The 15,500-nt window shown below is 40.0% G+C and overlaps 1 protein-coding gene across 4 annotated transcripts in view; it reads left to right on the forward strand.

Moving 5' to 3' along the window:
- NDUFAF5 (NADH:ubiquinone oxidoreductase complex assembly factor 5) overlaps positions 1-13,040 on the forward strand; it is a 35,654-nt gene extending 22,614 nt beyond the window's left edge. For 2 of the 4 annotated variants that reach the window (XM_041732760.1, XM_041732763.1), the window contains 3 exons: positions 11,962-12,045; positions 12,388-12,470; positions 12,635-13,040. In XM_041732760.1, coding sequence (XP_041588694.1) covers positions 11,962-12,045; positions 12,388-12,470; positions 12,635-12,727 — 260 coding nt within the window. In that variant the 3' untranslated portion in view covers positions 12,728-13,040. Of the gene's footprint in view, positions 1-9,798; positions 9,895-11,950; positions 12,046-12,387; positions 12,471-12,634 lie in introns of those variants that run through there. The other 2 variants (XR_005984401.1, XM_041732762.1) reach the window with 2 other exon arrangements.
- Positions 13,041-15,500: the final 2,460 nt, after the last annotated feature.

A 15,500-nucleotide genomic window follows, 5' to 3' on the forward strand; every position in this document is an offset into this window, starting at 1 on the left:
CGATGAATGAGGAGAGAGACTAGGAGCCTGATGTCTGTGTGTCTGACTGCAAGCAGGAGTGGGAGAGGGTGATGACCAAATATTGTGGTTCTTAGCAGGACAAGGATTTTTAAAAAGTTAGAGAAAAATGGCCTGGAAGAGGCTTTGAGGAGCAATAGGGATAAAAACCCTACCTCCCAATTTTGAAAGAGGGAAGGTACACAGATGTGCACATCTCTTGCAGAGGGGGCTACTGGAGAAGTGATTTTCTCCAAGGAGAGCTTCTTTTTTTTTTTAATAATAAATTTATTTTTTATTGGTGTTCATTTACCAACATACAGAATAACACCCAGTGCTCATCCCGTCAAGTGCCCCCCTCAGTGCCCCTCACCCATTCACCCCCACCCCCCGCCCTCCTCCCTTTCCATCACCCCTAGTTCGTTTCCCAGAGTTAGGAGTCTTCATGTTCTTTCTCCCTTTCTGATATTTCCCACACATTTATTCTCCCTTCCCTTATATTCCCTTTCACTATTATTTATATTCCCCAAATCAATGAGAATATACAATATTTGTCCTTCTCTGATTGACTTACTTCACTCAGCATAGTACCTTCCAGTTCCATCCACGTTGAAGCAAATGGTGGGTATTTGTCATTTCTAATGGCTGAGTAACATTCCATTGTACATATAGACCACAGCTTCTTTATCCATTCATCTTTCGATGGACACCGAGGCTCCTTCCACAGTTTGGCTATTGTGGACATTGCTGCTAGAAACATCGGGGTGCAGGTGTCCTGGCGTTTCATTCCATCTGAATCTTTGGGGTAAATCCCCAACAGTGCAATAGCTGGGTCGTAGGGCAGGTCTATTTTTAACTCTATGAGGAATCTCCACACAGTTTTCCAGAGTGGCTGCAGCAGTTCACATTCCCACCAGCAGTGTAAGAGGGTTCCCATTTCTCCACATCCTCTCCAACATTTGTTGTTTCCTGCCTTGTTAATTTTCCCCATTCTCACTGGTGTGAGGTGGTATCTCATTGTGGTTTTCATTTGTATTTCCCTGATGGCAAGTGATGCAGAGCATTTTCTCATGTGCTGGTTGGCCATGTCTATGTCTTCCTCTGTGAGATTTCTCTTCATGTCTTTTGCCCATTTCATGATTGGGTTGTTTGTTTCTTTGCTGTTGAGTTTAATAAGTTCTTTATAGATCTTGGATACTAGCCCTTTATCTGATATGTCATTTGCAAATATCTTCTCCCATTCTGTAGGTTGTCTTTTAGTTTTGTTGACTGTATCCTTTGCTGTGCAAAAGCTTTTTATCTTGATGAAGCCCCAATAGCTCATTTTTGCTTTTGTTTCTTTTGCCTTCGTGGATGTATCTTGCAAGAAGTTACTGTGGCCGAGTTCAAAAAGTGTGTTCCTGTGTTCTCCTCTAGGATTTTGATGGACTCTTGTCTCACATTTAGATCTCTCATCCATTTTGAGTTTATCTTTGTGTATGGTGAAAGAGAGTGGTCTAGTTTCATTCTTCTGCATGTGGATGTCCAATTTTCTCAGCACCATTTATTTATTTATTTTCTTATTTTTTTTTAAATTAATTTTTATTGGTGTTCAATTTACCAACATACAGAAAAACACCCAGTGCTCATCCCGTCAAGTGTCCACCTCAGTGCCCGTCACCCATTCCCCTCCAACACCCGCCCTCCTCCCCTTCCACCACCCCTGGTTCGTTTCCCCGAGTTAGGAGTCTTTATGTTCTGTCTCCCTTCCTGATATTTCCCAACATTTCTTTTCCCTGCCTTTATATTCCCTTTCACTATTATTTATATTCCCCAAATGAATGAGAACATACACTGTTTGTCCTTCTCCGATTGACTTATTTCACTCAGCACAATACCCTCCAGTTCCATCCACGTTGAAGCAAATGGTGGGTATTTGTCGTTTCTAATTGCTGAGTAATATTCCATTGTATACATAAACCACATCTTCTTTATCCATTCATCTTTCGATGGACACCGAGGCTCCTTCCACAGTTTGGCTATTGTGGCCATTGCTGATAGAAACATCAGGGTGCAGGTGTCCCGACGTTTCATTGCATCTGAATCTTTGGGGTAAATCCCTAACAGCCCAGCACCATTTATTGAAAAGACTGTCTTTCTTCCAATGGATAGTCTTTCCTCCTTTATCGAATATTAGTTGACCATAAAGTTCAGGATCCACTTCTGGGTTCTCTATTCTGTTCCATTGATCTATGTGTCTGTTTTTGTGCCAGTACCACACTGTCTTGATGACCACAGCTTTGTAGTACAACCTGAAATCTGGCATTGTGATGCCCCCAGCTGTGGTTTTCTTTTTTAAAATTCCCCTGGCTATTCGGGGTCTTTTCTGATTCCACACAAATCTTAAAATCATTTGTTCTAACTCTCTGAAGAAAGTCCATGGTATTTTGATAGGGATTGCATTAAACGTGTAAATTGCCCTGGGTAACATTGACATTTTCACAATATTAATTCTGCCAATCCATGAGCATGGAATATTTTTCCATCTCTTTGTGTCTTCCTCAATTTCTTTCAGAAGTGTTCTATAGTTTTTAGGGTATAGATCCTTTACCTCTTTGGTTAGGTTTATTCCTAGGTATCTTATGCTTTTGGGTGCAATTGTAAATGGGATTGACTCCTTAATTTCTCTTTCTTCAGTCTCATTGTTAGTGTATAGAAATGCCATTGATTTCTGGGCATTGATTTTGTATCCTGCCATGCTACCAAATTGCTGTATGAGTTCTAGCAATCTTGGGGTGGAGGCTTTTGGGTTTTCTATGTAGAGTATCATGTCATCGGCGAAGAGGGAGAGTTTGACTTCTTCTTTGCCAATTTGAATGCCTTTAATGCCTTTTTGTTGTTTGATTGCTGAGGCTAGGACTTCCAGTACTATGTTGAAGTAGTACTTCACTCCACTCTCTCACTCACTCTCTCAGAGTGAGAGAGACATCCCTGTCTTGTTCCTGATCTTAGGGGAAAGGCTCCCAGTGCTTCCCCATTGAGAATGATATTTGCTGTGGGCTTTTTGTAGATGGCTTTTAAATGTCGAGGAATGTTCCCTGTATCCCTGCACTCTGAAGAGTTTTGATCAGGAATGGATGCTGTATTTTGTCAAATGCTTTCTCTGCATCTAATGAGAGGATCATATGGTTCTTGGTTTTTCTCTTGCTGATATGATGAATCACATCTATTGTTTTACGAGTGTTGAACCAGCCTTGTGTCCCGGGGATAAATCCTACTTGGTCATGGTGAATAATTTTCTTAATGTACTGTTGGATCCTATTGGCTAATATCTTGTTGAGAATTTTTGCATCCATGTTCATCAGGGATATTGGTCTGTAATTCTCCTTTTTGGTGGGGTCTTTGGTTTTGGAATTAAGGTGATGCTGGCCTCATAGAACGAATTTGGAAGTACTCCATCTCTTTCTATCTTTCCAAACAGCTTTAGTGGAATAGGTATGGTTTCTTCTTAAACGTTTGATAGAATTCCCCTGGGAAGTCATCTGGCCCTGGACTTTTGTGTCTTGGGAGGTTTTTAATGACTGCTTCAGTTTCCTCCCTGGTTATTGGCCTGTTCAGGTTTTCTATTTCTTCCTGTTCCAGTTTTGGTAGTTTGTGGCTTTCCAGGAATGCATCCATTTCTTCTAGAATGCCTAGTTTATTGGCAGATAGCTGTTCATAATATGTTTTTAAAATCATTTGTATTTCCTTGGTGTTGGTAGTGATCTCTCCTTTCTCATTCATGATTTTATTAATTGAGTCTTCTCTCTCTTCTTTTTAATAAGGCTGGCTAATGGTTTATCTATCTTATTAATTCTTTCAAAGAACCAACTCCTGGTTTTGTTGATCTGTTCCACAGTTCTTCTGGTCTCGATTTCGTTGAGTTCTGCTCGAATCTTAATTATCTCTCTTCTGCTGGGTGTAGGATCTATTTGCTGTTTTTTCTCTAGCTCCTTTATTTGTAAGGTTAGCTTTTGTATCTGAGTTCTTTCCAGTTTTTGAATGGATGCTTGTATTGCGATGTATTTCCCCCTTAGGACTGCTTTTGCTGCATCCCAAAGATTTTGAACGGTTGTACCTTCATTCTCATTAGTTTCCATGAATCTTTTTAATTCTTCCTTAATTTCCTGGTTGACCTTTTCATCTTTTAGCAGGATGGTCCTTAACCTCCACGTGTTTGAGGTCCTTCCAAACTTCTTGTTGTGATTTATTTCTAATTTCAAGGCATTATGATCTGAGAATATGCAGGGGACGATCCCAATCTTTTGGTATAGGTTCAGACCCGATTTGTGACCCAGTATGTGGTCTATTCTGGAGAAAGTTCCATGTGCACTTGAGAAGAATGTGTATTCAGTTGAGTTTGGATGTAAAGTTCTGTAGATATCTGTGAAATCCATCTGGTCCAGTGTATCATTAAAGCTCTCGTTTCTTTGAATATGTTTTGCTTAGAAGACCTATCTAGTATAGAAAGAGCTAGATTGAAGTCACCAAGTATAAGTGTATTATTATCTAAGTACTTCTTCACTTTGGTTATTAATTGATTTAAATATTTGGGAGCTCCCACATTCGGGGCATATATATTGAGGATTGTTAAGTCCTCTTGTTGGATAGATCCTTTAAGTATGATATAGTGTCCCTCTTCATCTCTCACTACAGTCTTCGGGGTAAATTTTAGTTTATCTGATATAAGGATGGCTACCCCTGCTTTCTTTTGAGGACCGTTTGAATGGTAAATGGTTCTCCAACCTTTTATTTTCAGGTTGTAGGTGTCCTTCTGTCTAAAATGAGTCTCTTGTAGACAGCAAATAGATGGGTCCTGCTTTTTTATCCAGTCTGAAATCCTGCGGCTTTTGAAGGGGTCATTAAGCCCATTCACGTTCAGAGTTACTATTGAAAGATACGAGTTTAGTGTCATCATGATATCTATTCAGCCCTTGTTTTTGTGGATTGTTCCACTGAACTTCTTCTTGAAGGGGAATTTTAAGAGTCCCCCTTAAAATTTCTTGCAGAGCTGGTTTGGAGGTCACATATTCTTTCAGTTCCTGCCTGTCTTGGAAGCTCTTTCTCTCTCCTTTCATTGTGAATGAGAGAAAGAGAATTGAGAGAAGAGAATCCATCTCTTTCTATCTGAATATATCCTGCCAGCCCTTTCTGGCCTGCCAGGTCTCTGTGGAGAGGTCTGCTGTTACCCTAATACTCCTCCCCATAAAAGTCAGGGATCTCTTGTCTCTTGCTGCTTTAAGGATCTTCTCTTTATCTTTAGAATTTGCAAGCTTCACTATTAAATGTCGAGGTGTTGAACAGTTTTTATTGATTTAAGGGGGGGATCTCTTTATTTCCTGGATCTGAATGCCTGTTTCCCTTCCCAGATTAGGAAAGTTTTCAGCTAGGATTTGTTCAAATACATATTCTGGACCTCTGTCCCTTCCGGCGCCCTCGGGAACCCCAATTAAACGTAAGTTTTTCTTCCTCAGGCTGTCGTTTATTTCCCTTAATCTATCCTCATGGTCTTTTAATTGTTTGTCTCTTTTTTCCTCAGTTTTCCTCTTTGCCATCAACTTGTCTTCTATGTCACTCACTCGTTCTTCCACCTCGTTAAGCCTCGTTGTTAGGACTTCTAGTTTGGATTGCATCTCATTCAATTGATTTTTAATTTCTGCCTGATTGGATCTAAATTCTGCAGTCATGAAGTCTCTTGAGTCCTTTATGGTTTTTTCTAGAGCCACCAGGAGCTGTATAATAGTGCTTCTGAATTGGCTTTCTGACATTGAATTGTAATCCAGATTTTGTAACTCTGTGGGAGAGAGGACTGTTTCTGATTCTTTCTTTTGAGGTGAGGTTTTCCTTCTAGTCATTTTGCTCAGTGCAGAGTGGTCAAAAACAAGTTGTACTGGGAAAAGGAGAAAAAGAGTGTAGAGAAATAAGGAAAGAAAAGAGAAAAAGGAAGAAAAAAAAGAGAAGAAAAAGAAAAAGAAAGAAAGGAAAAAAGGGGTGGGGAAGCAAACAGAAATCAAAAAGCAAAAAAAAAAAAAAAAAAACACGGGAATGTATCTTCTGATTCTGTATACTTTAAGTCCCTTGACTTCCCTTGGAACTTGTCCGTCTAGCTGGTCTTCTGGGGGAGGGGCCTGTTGTGCTGATTTTCAGGTGTTAGCACTTGGGGGAGCTGCTCTGCCCCTGCCTGGTGCAGGGCTCAGTGGGGGTTGTTTACCCCGTGAGGCCCCAGGAGGAACAACCGCAGTGGTGGGGCCAGCTCTGGAGCCCTGGAGTCAGCCCCCGCTGTAACTACAGAGCTCTCATTCCGCAGGGCCTGGAGGCTCCAGGGGCGGGGCCGCTGATCTGCTCAGCTCGGGGCAGGAGCGTCCTCGCTGTCCTGGGCCCTCCCGGCCTCTGCCTGTCCCGGGGGAAGGTCGGATTCTGGGCTGTGTCCCCGGCGCCCTGTGCTCCGGGGCCTGCGCTGTTGGATTCGCGCTCCCAGCCGCGCAGCCCCCTCCGCAGAGCCACCGCCCGAGCCCCTCCGAGCTGCTCCGGGTCCAGCCGTGCGCGCTGCAGCCCTTTAGGGAGCTCGGCGCACTCTCCTGGGCGCACAGGTGTCTGTTAGTGTCCCAGGGAGCCTGAGGGCATCCCTGCCCTCCTGGGGTCCTGCTCCAACTCCCTGCGGGTTCCTTTCCGCCCGGGAAGGTTGGTGCAGCTCCTGCTTCTCCTGGACGGAGCTTTCCTGTCCTGGGGACACTGGCCCAGGCCTTAGCCCGGCTCCTTGCAGGGCCCCTCCCCCTTGTCCCCCTTGGATGCCTGTTCTTTCTTTACCCCTCCCCCCACCTTGGATGTCTGTTGTTTCTTTATCTCCGCCCCCCCCCCTTCCTACCTTGATAGAAGCACGAACTCTTCTCACTGTAGCATTCCAGCTCTTCTCTCTTTAAACCTCAGGCCGAATTCGTAGATTTTCAGGATGATTTGAAGGTTATCTAGGTAATTTGGTGGGGACAGGTGATTTGGGGACCCTACTCTTCCGCCATGTTGCCCCTCCCTCCTCCAAAGAGAGCTTCGATTTGCCTTAGAAATGAGCTTTGACTTTTTATTACACAAATGGCATGGGCGGTTTTGATGAATGAGGAAAGCTAGAAGTGATTAAAGATGTGTTCTTTGAAATAAGAACTGTTAGGAGAACCTTAATCTGGATACTGAAAAATGATAAGATGATTAAGCAAGAGATTTATAAGACTAAATAGCTTGCAGTTGTTTACAGATTTATAGTTTTTCTTTTTTTTTTTTTAAGAGATCTTATTTATTTATTCATGATAGACATAGAGAGAGAGAGAGGCAGAGACACAGGCAGAGGGAGAAGCAGGCTCCATACTGGGAGCCTGACGTGGGACTTGATCCCCGGACTCCTGGGTCACGCACAGGGGCTGAAGGAAGGCGCTGAACCGCTGAGCCACCCAGGGATCCCCAAGATTTATAGTTTTTCTTAAACGCAGTTGCAGTTGCTTCTCTCAGTAGTCCTCTGGTAACACTTTATCTCTGTATTACAAGCGAGGCATATTCGATCCACTTATATAAAGGGAACACTTGCCTGTTAGTGGCAGAATTAGGTGCCAAACTCTTGCCTTCTTTTCTCCTGCCCTGGCATTCTTTTACCTGACTCTACTTCTTTTGGCTGCCCATTTATAAAGACTATTTTACCTATCATCCAGCTTCCTTTGAGAATGGTACTTCTGTTGGCTTTACAAGGAGAAAGATATGTAGCCGAAAACTTACTATTATAGTCACTCTTCATTCATTATAATTTAATACAGGGATTTGGTAGCCAATAGCATGCATGCTTGAAATGACAGGGGATCAATGATAAATCACACATCCCTCCCAAGCACCGCCCCAATCACTTGGTTCCCCAGGACATAATTAATCAGGGAGCCCCTTCATCCGAAGACTTGAGAGGTGGTTGCAGGCGATGATGTATCACACTCATGATAAAAATATTTCTCAAATGCAGCATTTATGATTCAAGAGAGAAGCAAGAAAGAGACTAGAAATTAGATATATCAGTTGGAAAAGGTAGTACTGCCCTCTATTTAAAAATACAGAACTTGGGATAGCTCGGTGGCTCAGTGGTTGGGCATCTGCCTTTGGCTCTGGGTGTGAGCCCATGGTCCGGGATCAAATTCCACATCAGGCTCTTTGTGGAGAGCCTGCTTCTCCCTCTGTTTCTCCCTCTGCCTGTGTCTCTGCCCCTCTCTCTGTCTATGAATGAATAAATTGTTTTAAAAAATCTTTTAAAAAATAATAAAAAAATAAAAATACAGAACTTACTCTGTCAGGTGCAATTCTGTGACATTTTCTGATACCCTAATTTTACAAATGAACAAATAGAGACATTGAGAAGTTAAGTATCTTGTCTTTGCTCACACTAGATCTGGAATTAGGATTTGAATCCAAAGTCCAATACTGCTTACTTGGTCTCTGTGCATTCTTGTTTTCATTAAATTTAGCATAGTAAAATGCTCTAATCTTAACTGTATAGTTGCTGGTATTTTTAATCACTCTCCAGACAAGGACTAGAACATTTCCAGGCCCCTCAGAAGGTTGCCTCCTGCCACTATCCAGTTGATAAGCCCCACTTCCTCCAAGGGTTTTAAAATAGGTCATTTATTTTGAAGACTTGTTGTCTGATATTTACCTTAAGAGGCTTTGCCAGTGCTTCTCTTATTTTTACTGTAAAGACTTTTACATAAATCATATATTTTAGTCTTTGAGTCTCTTATCCTTAGGATTAAGAATTATGTAAAGATAACATATAAAAGTGTGATATTTAACAAAGTAAATGTAAACATTAGGTGATTGATTTTATATTCATTTACTTATATTTATTTACTATTTGCCAGCTATTAAGCCAGTGACGAGGATACATATTTCCTTATCTCAGGGAGCTTGTGCTCTAGTAGAGACATAGAGCTAAAGCAAGAGACATGGCATTTAACTATAAAGTAAGATAATTGTGTTTTAAAGTATACGGAAAAACAGAATCCCTAAATCTGTTTAGGGAGTCAGGGATGCTTTTGTAGAAGAGGCAGGACCTAAGTTAAAATGAGTTTGTCAGGAGAGAGAGTGAGTGAGTGGCTGGGTACTGGGTTGGGGCGTTGCCTTCCAAGCCAAGGGAATGGTCTGTAAAATCATGGAGATGTGAGACATTTCCTTCACTTTTCTAATTAAAAAACACTACAGTAATTCTGTATGGCTTGAAAATATAGAATGGAGAAGTGATGGGAAATGATGTGGGATAGTCTATCAGAGGCTTCTAGATTTTATCAGCTGAGCCTGGTACTGTAAGGGGAGAATTTCATGCAGAGGAGAGAGAGATCACTGTTAAAAAGCTCATGCTCTAGCACTGTTTATACTTTATGAGGAAGGTAAGACTAGAATTAACATGATTCATCTCATGTTATACATGAGTAAACTGAGGCACAGAAAGAAACTAAGTAACTTGCCCAAGGTAATGTATTATAAGTAATAGAGCCAGGATTGAAGTCTAGTGCAGCAGCCTAACTCAGATCCTGAAATCTCAACCATTCTGCTTTTAAAAAGTCAGAGGCAGCTGAGTTGGGAAGGAGAATGGCCAGGAATGAATGGAGGAGGGGAAGAGCTGGGGTGACTACTGCCAGGTGTGCCGCTTTGCCTACTGTAAGATGGTGTTACTTTCAAATTGGTTTTTGGTATTTTATGGTTAGACTTTTTTCTTGATGGTTGTAGTTTCTCATTTGAACTGCCATTGTTATTAATTCGCAGAAAAAGTCCAGAATGTTGACCTAATTTTACAAAACAAGTTGCATATCAGCTGATGAATACATGAAAAGTTTTGGAGGCTTTCACAGTAGTTTTAAGGTAAGTTCAGTTTGTTTTTTAAAGACAACCCTCAGTATTATTCCTCGTAAAGCACAATAGAATAGATTTTTATACAAATGGTTGAACTTAACCTTAAAAACACTGTGAGAGTCTTAAGCAGTCACTTGCTTCCTGGATTTTTCTGTTCTTCCAAAGCCCAGAGCTGGTCAGAAGTTCCTAAATGTGTTTCCCAGGTCATTAAAGGTCTACCATGATGCATTTTGAAGTGCTGTCATTCCATCTTGAAGATGATAAAACTGAGTTTAATTAGAGTTGTGACTTTGCCCTAGATACTTAAGGATCAGAACTGAGATGATGATCACAAAGTCTAGACTTTCTATACCACATCACCCTGCTACCATGAGGAGAAAGGAAGGTTGATATGGTGGTATGCTTCTCTTGTGAGGCAAGGGAGTACTGTCCTAGCAGCAGAGTTACTGTGTTATGCAGTAGTGCTCTTGAATTTCTATATCACAGAGAACATTAAGCCTGATCATCTTAATTAGTGTATCTAATACCAGGTATTTAAAAGGCATTTTAGAATTTCTGTTGTATTAAGAATCCCCTGCCACATGTATTAAGTATTTACATTAAATAACCTGTTTTCCACTGATACTGTCTATGTCTAATTTGTGGTAAGGCATGGCGCTGGGAAGGTGAATGAAAATAAAAGCACCGCAGCCATCATCAGCAATATAATCTTCCAACCCAACTCCCAGTTTACCTCTGGTCACTTGATATGGTTCATACAATGTAGGAGAATGTGTTTAAATCAGATTATGTAATGATCTGTAATGGTAGCTGTCACAGCCTTCAGAGATCATCTAGTCTTGTCACCTAGAAGACCCACAGCAATTGATCTAAGGTCGTGTATTAGCTTCGTGACAGCAAGAATAAGATCCACCTTTTTCTTCTTGATGACTAATCTATTAGTTCATATGTCTGTTGTTCTTCATGAATTGGGGCTGTTATACTCACAGAATGCTGGAAATGCTTTTAGTATCAGAGATTCATTATTTTGAGGAATAGTAGGAACCATTTGAGATTGGAGAGAAGAAAAAGATTCACTTATTACAGCTGATTTTATTGTTTTTAATAAGGCCATTGAAAACTTGGAAGGTTGTCATTTTTAAACTTCTAAAGAACAACTGATATTGGGAAGTTTGTTGGGGTTTTTTGGTGAAAGTAGGAAAACAAAAGTAAGAACTGATTTTTGATGGTGTGGTATATAGAGAATGTAAAGGATTTTTACTTTTGAAATTTGTTGTGATTTCGTGGACTAAAATGTGGCCTTTCAAAGGGATTTTGTTTAAGTATGTGCATAAATAATCAAATATATAGCACTACTTGTTATTTGAACAGTAGAAGAGTATCAATCCTTTTGGCTATCAACTTGAAGAAAAAAGTCTGAACTCCAAAGCCTAGCTTGGAGCCCAACATGGGGCTTAAACTCACAGCCCTGAGATCGAGACCTGAGCTGAGATCAAGAGTCAGATGCTTAAACCGACTGAGCCACACAGGTGCCCCAGAATTCTAAATTTTAAAATACTAAGAAAAATGCTCCTATAAATAATGAATATAATTTTTTCCTAACCTGGAATTAGTAAAATATTATAAAATCTGAAAACACATTGTAGTTTTGATACTGTTTAGCGAATCTCAAGGCCCTCTCCCAATTTCATGACCAGACAGAATTTATGGTTTGGAAGGAGTGAGGCATCGTAGCAGTGCCCTGTCCTAATGGGGACTTGAAAAGGTACTTGCTGACTCTTAATAACACACCTGGAGGGTCAGTTGCTTTGCTTTTGCCCAGCTGTCCTGCTTTAGACCACCTTTGGCAAGTGAGGCATGCTTAGAGGACTTGTCTGCTAAAATTTGACCTCTTCTCTGGTCTTAATATCCAGAAGCTTCAAGTCGCTTTTGCCTCGGTCACTAAGAAGCCTAGCAATACAAGCTATTAGAGAATGGGGATGGATACACTTCTAGATGTGAAGAAGTTAAATTTGTGCTTTGAGTAGCTCAGGGTATTGGTGGTGTTATCTAAAACTGCCTGTAGTGTATTTTTAGGCATGGGCGAGAGTAACTGTGCTTGGAATAGAAAAGCCCTGCTGCACCGAGACACGATGCTGGCGGCGGCGGCAGTGTACAGAGGTAAGGGAGCTGGCCATCCTTTCAACCCTCCCCTCCTAAAGGAACACATGCCTTGCTGTGTTTATCCCTTAAAATTACCAGTACTTCCTTTCCCGGTAAGGCACCATCAGATTTCTTGTCCTTCTTTTCAGAACACAGATCCTGTAGTTCCATATCCTTTTTCCAAACAGCCCTTAACTGTTGTATTCCTGTTAGCTTCTCGGCATTAGGATTTTTCATGTGAGACGTTCTCAGAGTCCTCTGAGTATCCCATTTCTCTTTGGAGGATATGACTTTTTTTGAGCAGATTTTTTCTTCCCGTTTCTATCTTTTCTAGATTGTAACCATTATTTGTCTTTATAGAAATGTACAGAAATGAGGATGGTTCAGTACCTGCCACATATCAAATCTATTACATGATAGGATGGAAATACCATGATTCACAGGTAATATTAGTAAGACAAATCATTTTTCTTAGCAGGTTCATGTCTTCATTTACTTTTTATTTACATAGGGTGGGGGCTTTTGAAAAACATATATGATGGCGTTAAGGGATTTAATTTAGAGCTATATATTTATTTCTAATATCTTTATCTTTCGTTATTTTCAGGCAAGACCAGCTGAAAGAGGTTCAGCAACTGTGTCATTTGGAGAGCTGGGAAAAATAAACAATCTTATGTCACAGGGGAAGAAGTCTCAATAAATATTTTATTCAATGTTAATGTACTCCAGAATTTTCATCAGAGATGGATAACTTTCACACTTAAAATTATTACATTTTGAAGCAAAGTAATCTATAAGTGATGTACTATCAAACTCTAGTAATTAGAATAACCTAATCCTACATCTATATTTAGTGACCCTTTCAGTTTTACATGTTTTCTGTTTTCATATGGATACTGTTATCTAGTGGTTCAAATGCCTTATTTACAGATCCAGCCCAAGAGCAAGAAGATATTTCAATGAAAAATCCACAAATATGTTCACATATATAAATGCCTGACTTGATGGAAAAACATTGCTCACGCTGACATTTTGTGCCTTTTTCTCCTTCTGATTTTTTGTTATTTCTGTGAGAGGGCCATAGCCATGGAGAGGAGAGGAAGGACAAGTTGGTAGATTCTCTATAGAGTTCTGGATCACTTGGAATAAAAAGTTTTTATAATGACTACTCTGAGATACTTAAGCTAAAATTAATTGTCACACTGTCATCTTTATTAAGACAATGTAGGATTATGTGTCTCTCTAGAGCTATGATATAGTTTCGTACTTTAGGAAAGTGTGGATCTTTACTGAATCTTTCCTCGCCTTTTTTTTTTTTTTTTTTTTTTAAAGCATTTGAATTCTAATCTTATTTCTTTTTCACCTTTGTGATCTGGATAAGGCCCCCCTCCCCCCCAGAGTTTTATACTCCATCTCACCTTAGGTGAAAAGAAAATGTTTTAAAGAATACAGAGGAACAATCCTGTGTGAAAGTATCTGCACAGTAATGAACAGTGCTGTTTATTGTTTGTCATTTCAGGCCTTTGGCACTATTCTAATCCAGGTCCACTGTCCCATTGTAGTGATCAAAAGCATTTGGAAGCAGTCAAGCTCAGACAGCTTAGAATGGGGGGAAGAAGATGGTGATGAGGAAGCAGGGAGTAGGCTGGGAAGCAAACAAAAGTGAGTGCTGACTTCCATTGCTCCAAGTTGAGATAGGAAGTAGTGCTGGCAGCTGTCTAATGGTGGAACAACTGAGCAAGTGTGTTAAAACTTCACCCTCACTGTTAAATGCCAGGTGGTGGCGTTTGCTTGTCTGTCATTTATGTTGAAATAAACCCAGCAGAAACAGATCTGTGTCAGTTCACATAGAATGAGGTACAAAACTCAGCATACTAAAAAAAAAATGAGCTGAGTCTGCATCACCAGGTGATGGAGAGCCATTGCTATCCTTTACATTTCACCAGGCATGGCCCTAGCCTCCTCTTCAGCCTTAAGTCTAAGTTATTACAGTGTTGGTCTCCCCCTGCCTTCCTTCCCTTGACCACACTGGTACCAAGCTCTTCCTGGGTAGGGGCTATGTCTACCTTGTCCACAGCATAGTGCTTGGTGCATAGTAGATACTCAATTACATTTTGAATTGAATTAAATTCTGTGAAAAATGTACCCTTTGAAAAACTTAAGTTACAGTTAAAAACCAAGGTTTTGTAGGAGAAAAATTACTATTCTTGCTGCTTTCGGGTAGGAAATCTATCAATTTTAGAAATTGGGTACTCTCTTCAGCATTTTGTTTTTTTAACACGAAAAGAATAGGAAGTAGAATTTGGCGAAGTTTTTAAGCTTAATTTTCAGTATTTGAAGGGAAAAGATAACAACAAAAAACTCTCTGTGTTAAAATTGTGAACTGATCACTGAGGAACAGATAAATCCCACAGTAACTATGTTTCCTAAAGGACATGTGTTTATATGCATTGTTGAAGAATGCGTACAAACTTGTGAAGTGCTTATTGCTGAGGAGAGGGACAGAGGAACTACATGTGTCTGCATCTGTCAGGTTTGAATGTCTATTGGGTGCAGGAGGTGGGCAGAAGCTAGGAAGGAGACTTGTACTTTTCATTTTTTATCTCTCTATAAAATTTGAAGTTTCTTACTAAAAATATTACCTCTTCCGTGCTGATTATGGATGGTGGGTGAGACTGGGGAGGCATCTACCCTGAGCTATCTCAAAAATAAGATCATGGTTTAAAAAAATAAAGGAAAGAAAAATTACCACGACTAATTGAGGACACTTATTTTTTAACATGAGTGACAGTAGAATAATTTTTTTAGTTAATACCTGCTTGAAGTATAGCTTTAATTGAAATCCTCAGGCAGTTTATTTTTCTGAATAGCTGTGTTTTCCAAATGATAACTCATCCTTTTAAGGAACAATATTTTTTTGATTTTAAAAAATTTATTTTTAAAAAACAATTTAAAAATTGAAGTATAGTTGACACAGGTTACATTAGTTTCAGTTGTACAACATAGTGATATGACAAGTTTATGTTATACTATGCTCATGACAAATGTAGCTACCATCTTTCACCATACAGTGCTATCACAGTACCATTGGTTATGTTCCTTAGGCTATACCTTTCATCCCATGACTTAGTCATTTCATAACTGGAAGACTGTATCTCCCACTCCCCTTTACCCATTTTGTCTACCTCAAATCACCTGTCCCCCCTGGGTACCATCTATTCTCTGTATTTATGGGTCTGTTTCAATTTTTGTTTTGTTTGTTTTTTTAGATTCCACTTACACATGAAAACATATAGTGATTTGTCTTTCTCTACCTGATTTATTTCACTTAGCATAATACCCTCTAGGTCCATCCATGTTGTTGTGAATGGCAAGAACCCATTCCTTTTTATGAATAACATTCCATTGTATATATGTATACAATGTATATATATATATATACACACAATCTCTTTATTCATCTTTTGATGGAT

This window comes from Vulpes lagopus, chromosome 18 (genome assembly GCF_018345385.1).
Source record: "Vulpes lagopus strain Blue_001 chromosome 18, ASM1834538v1, whole genome shotgun sequence".
NCBI classification, from domain to species: domain Eukaryota; kingdom Metazoa; phylum Chordata; class Mammalia; order Carnivora; family Canidae; genus Vulpes; species Vulpes lagopus.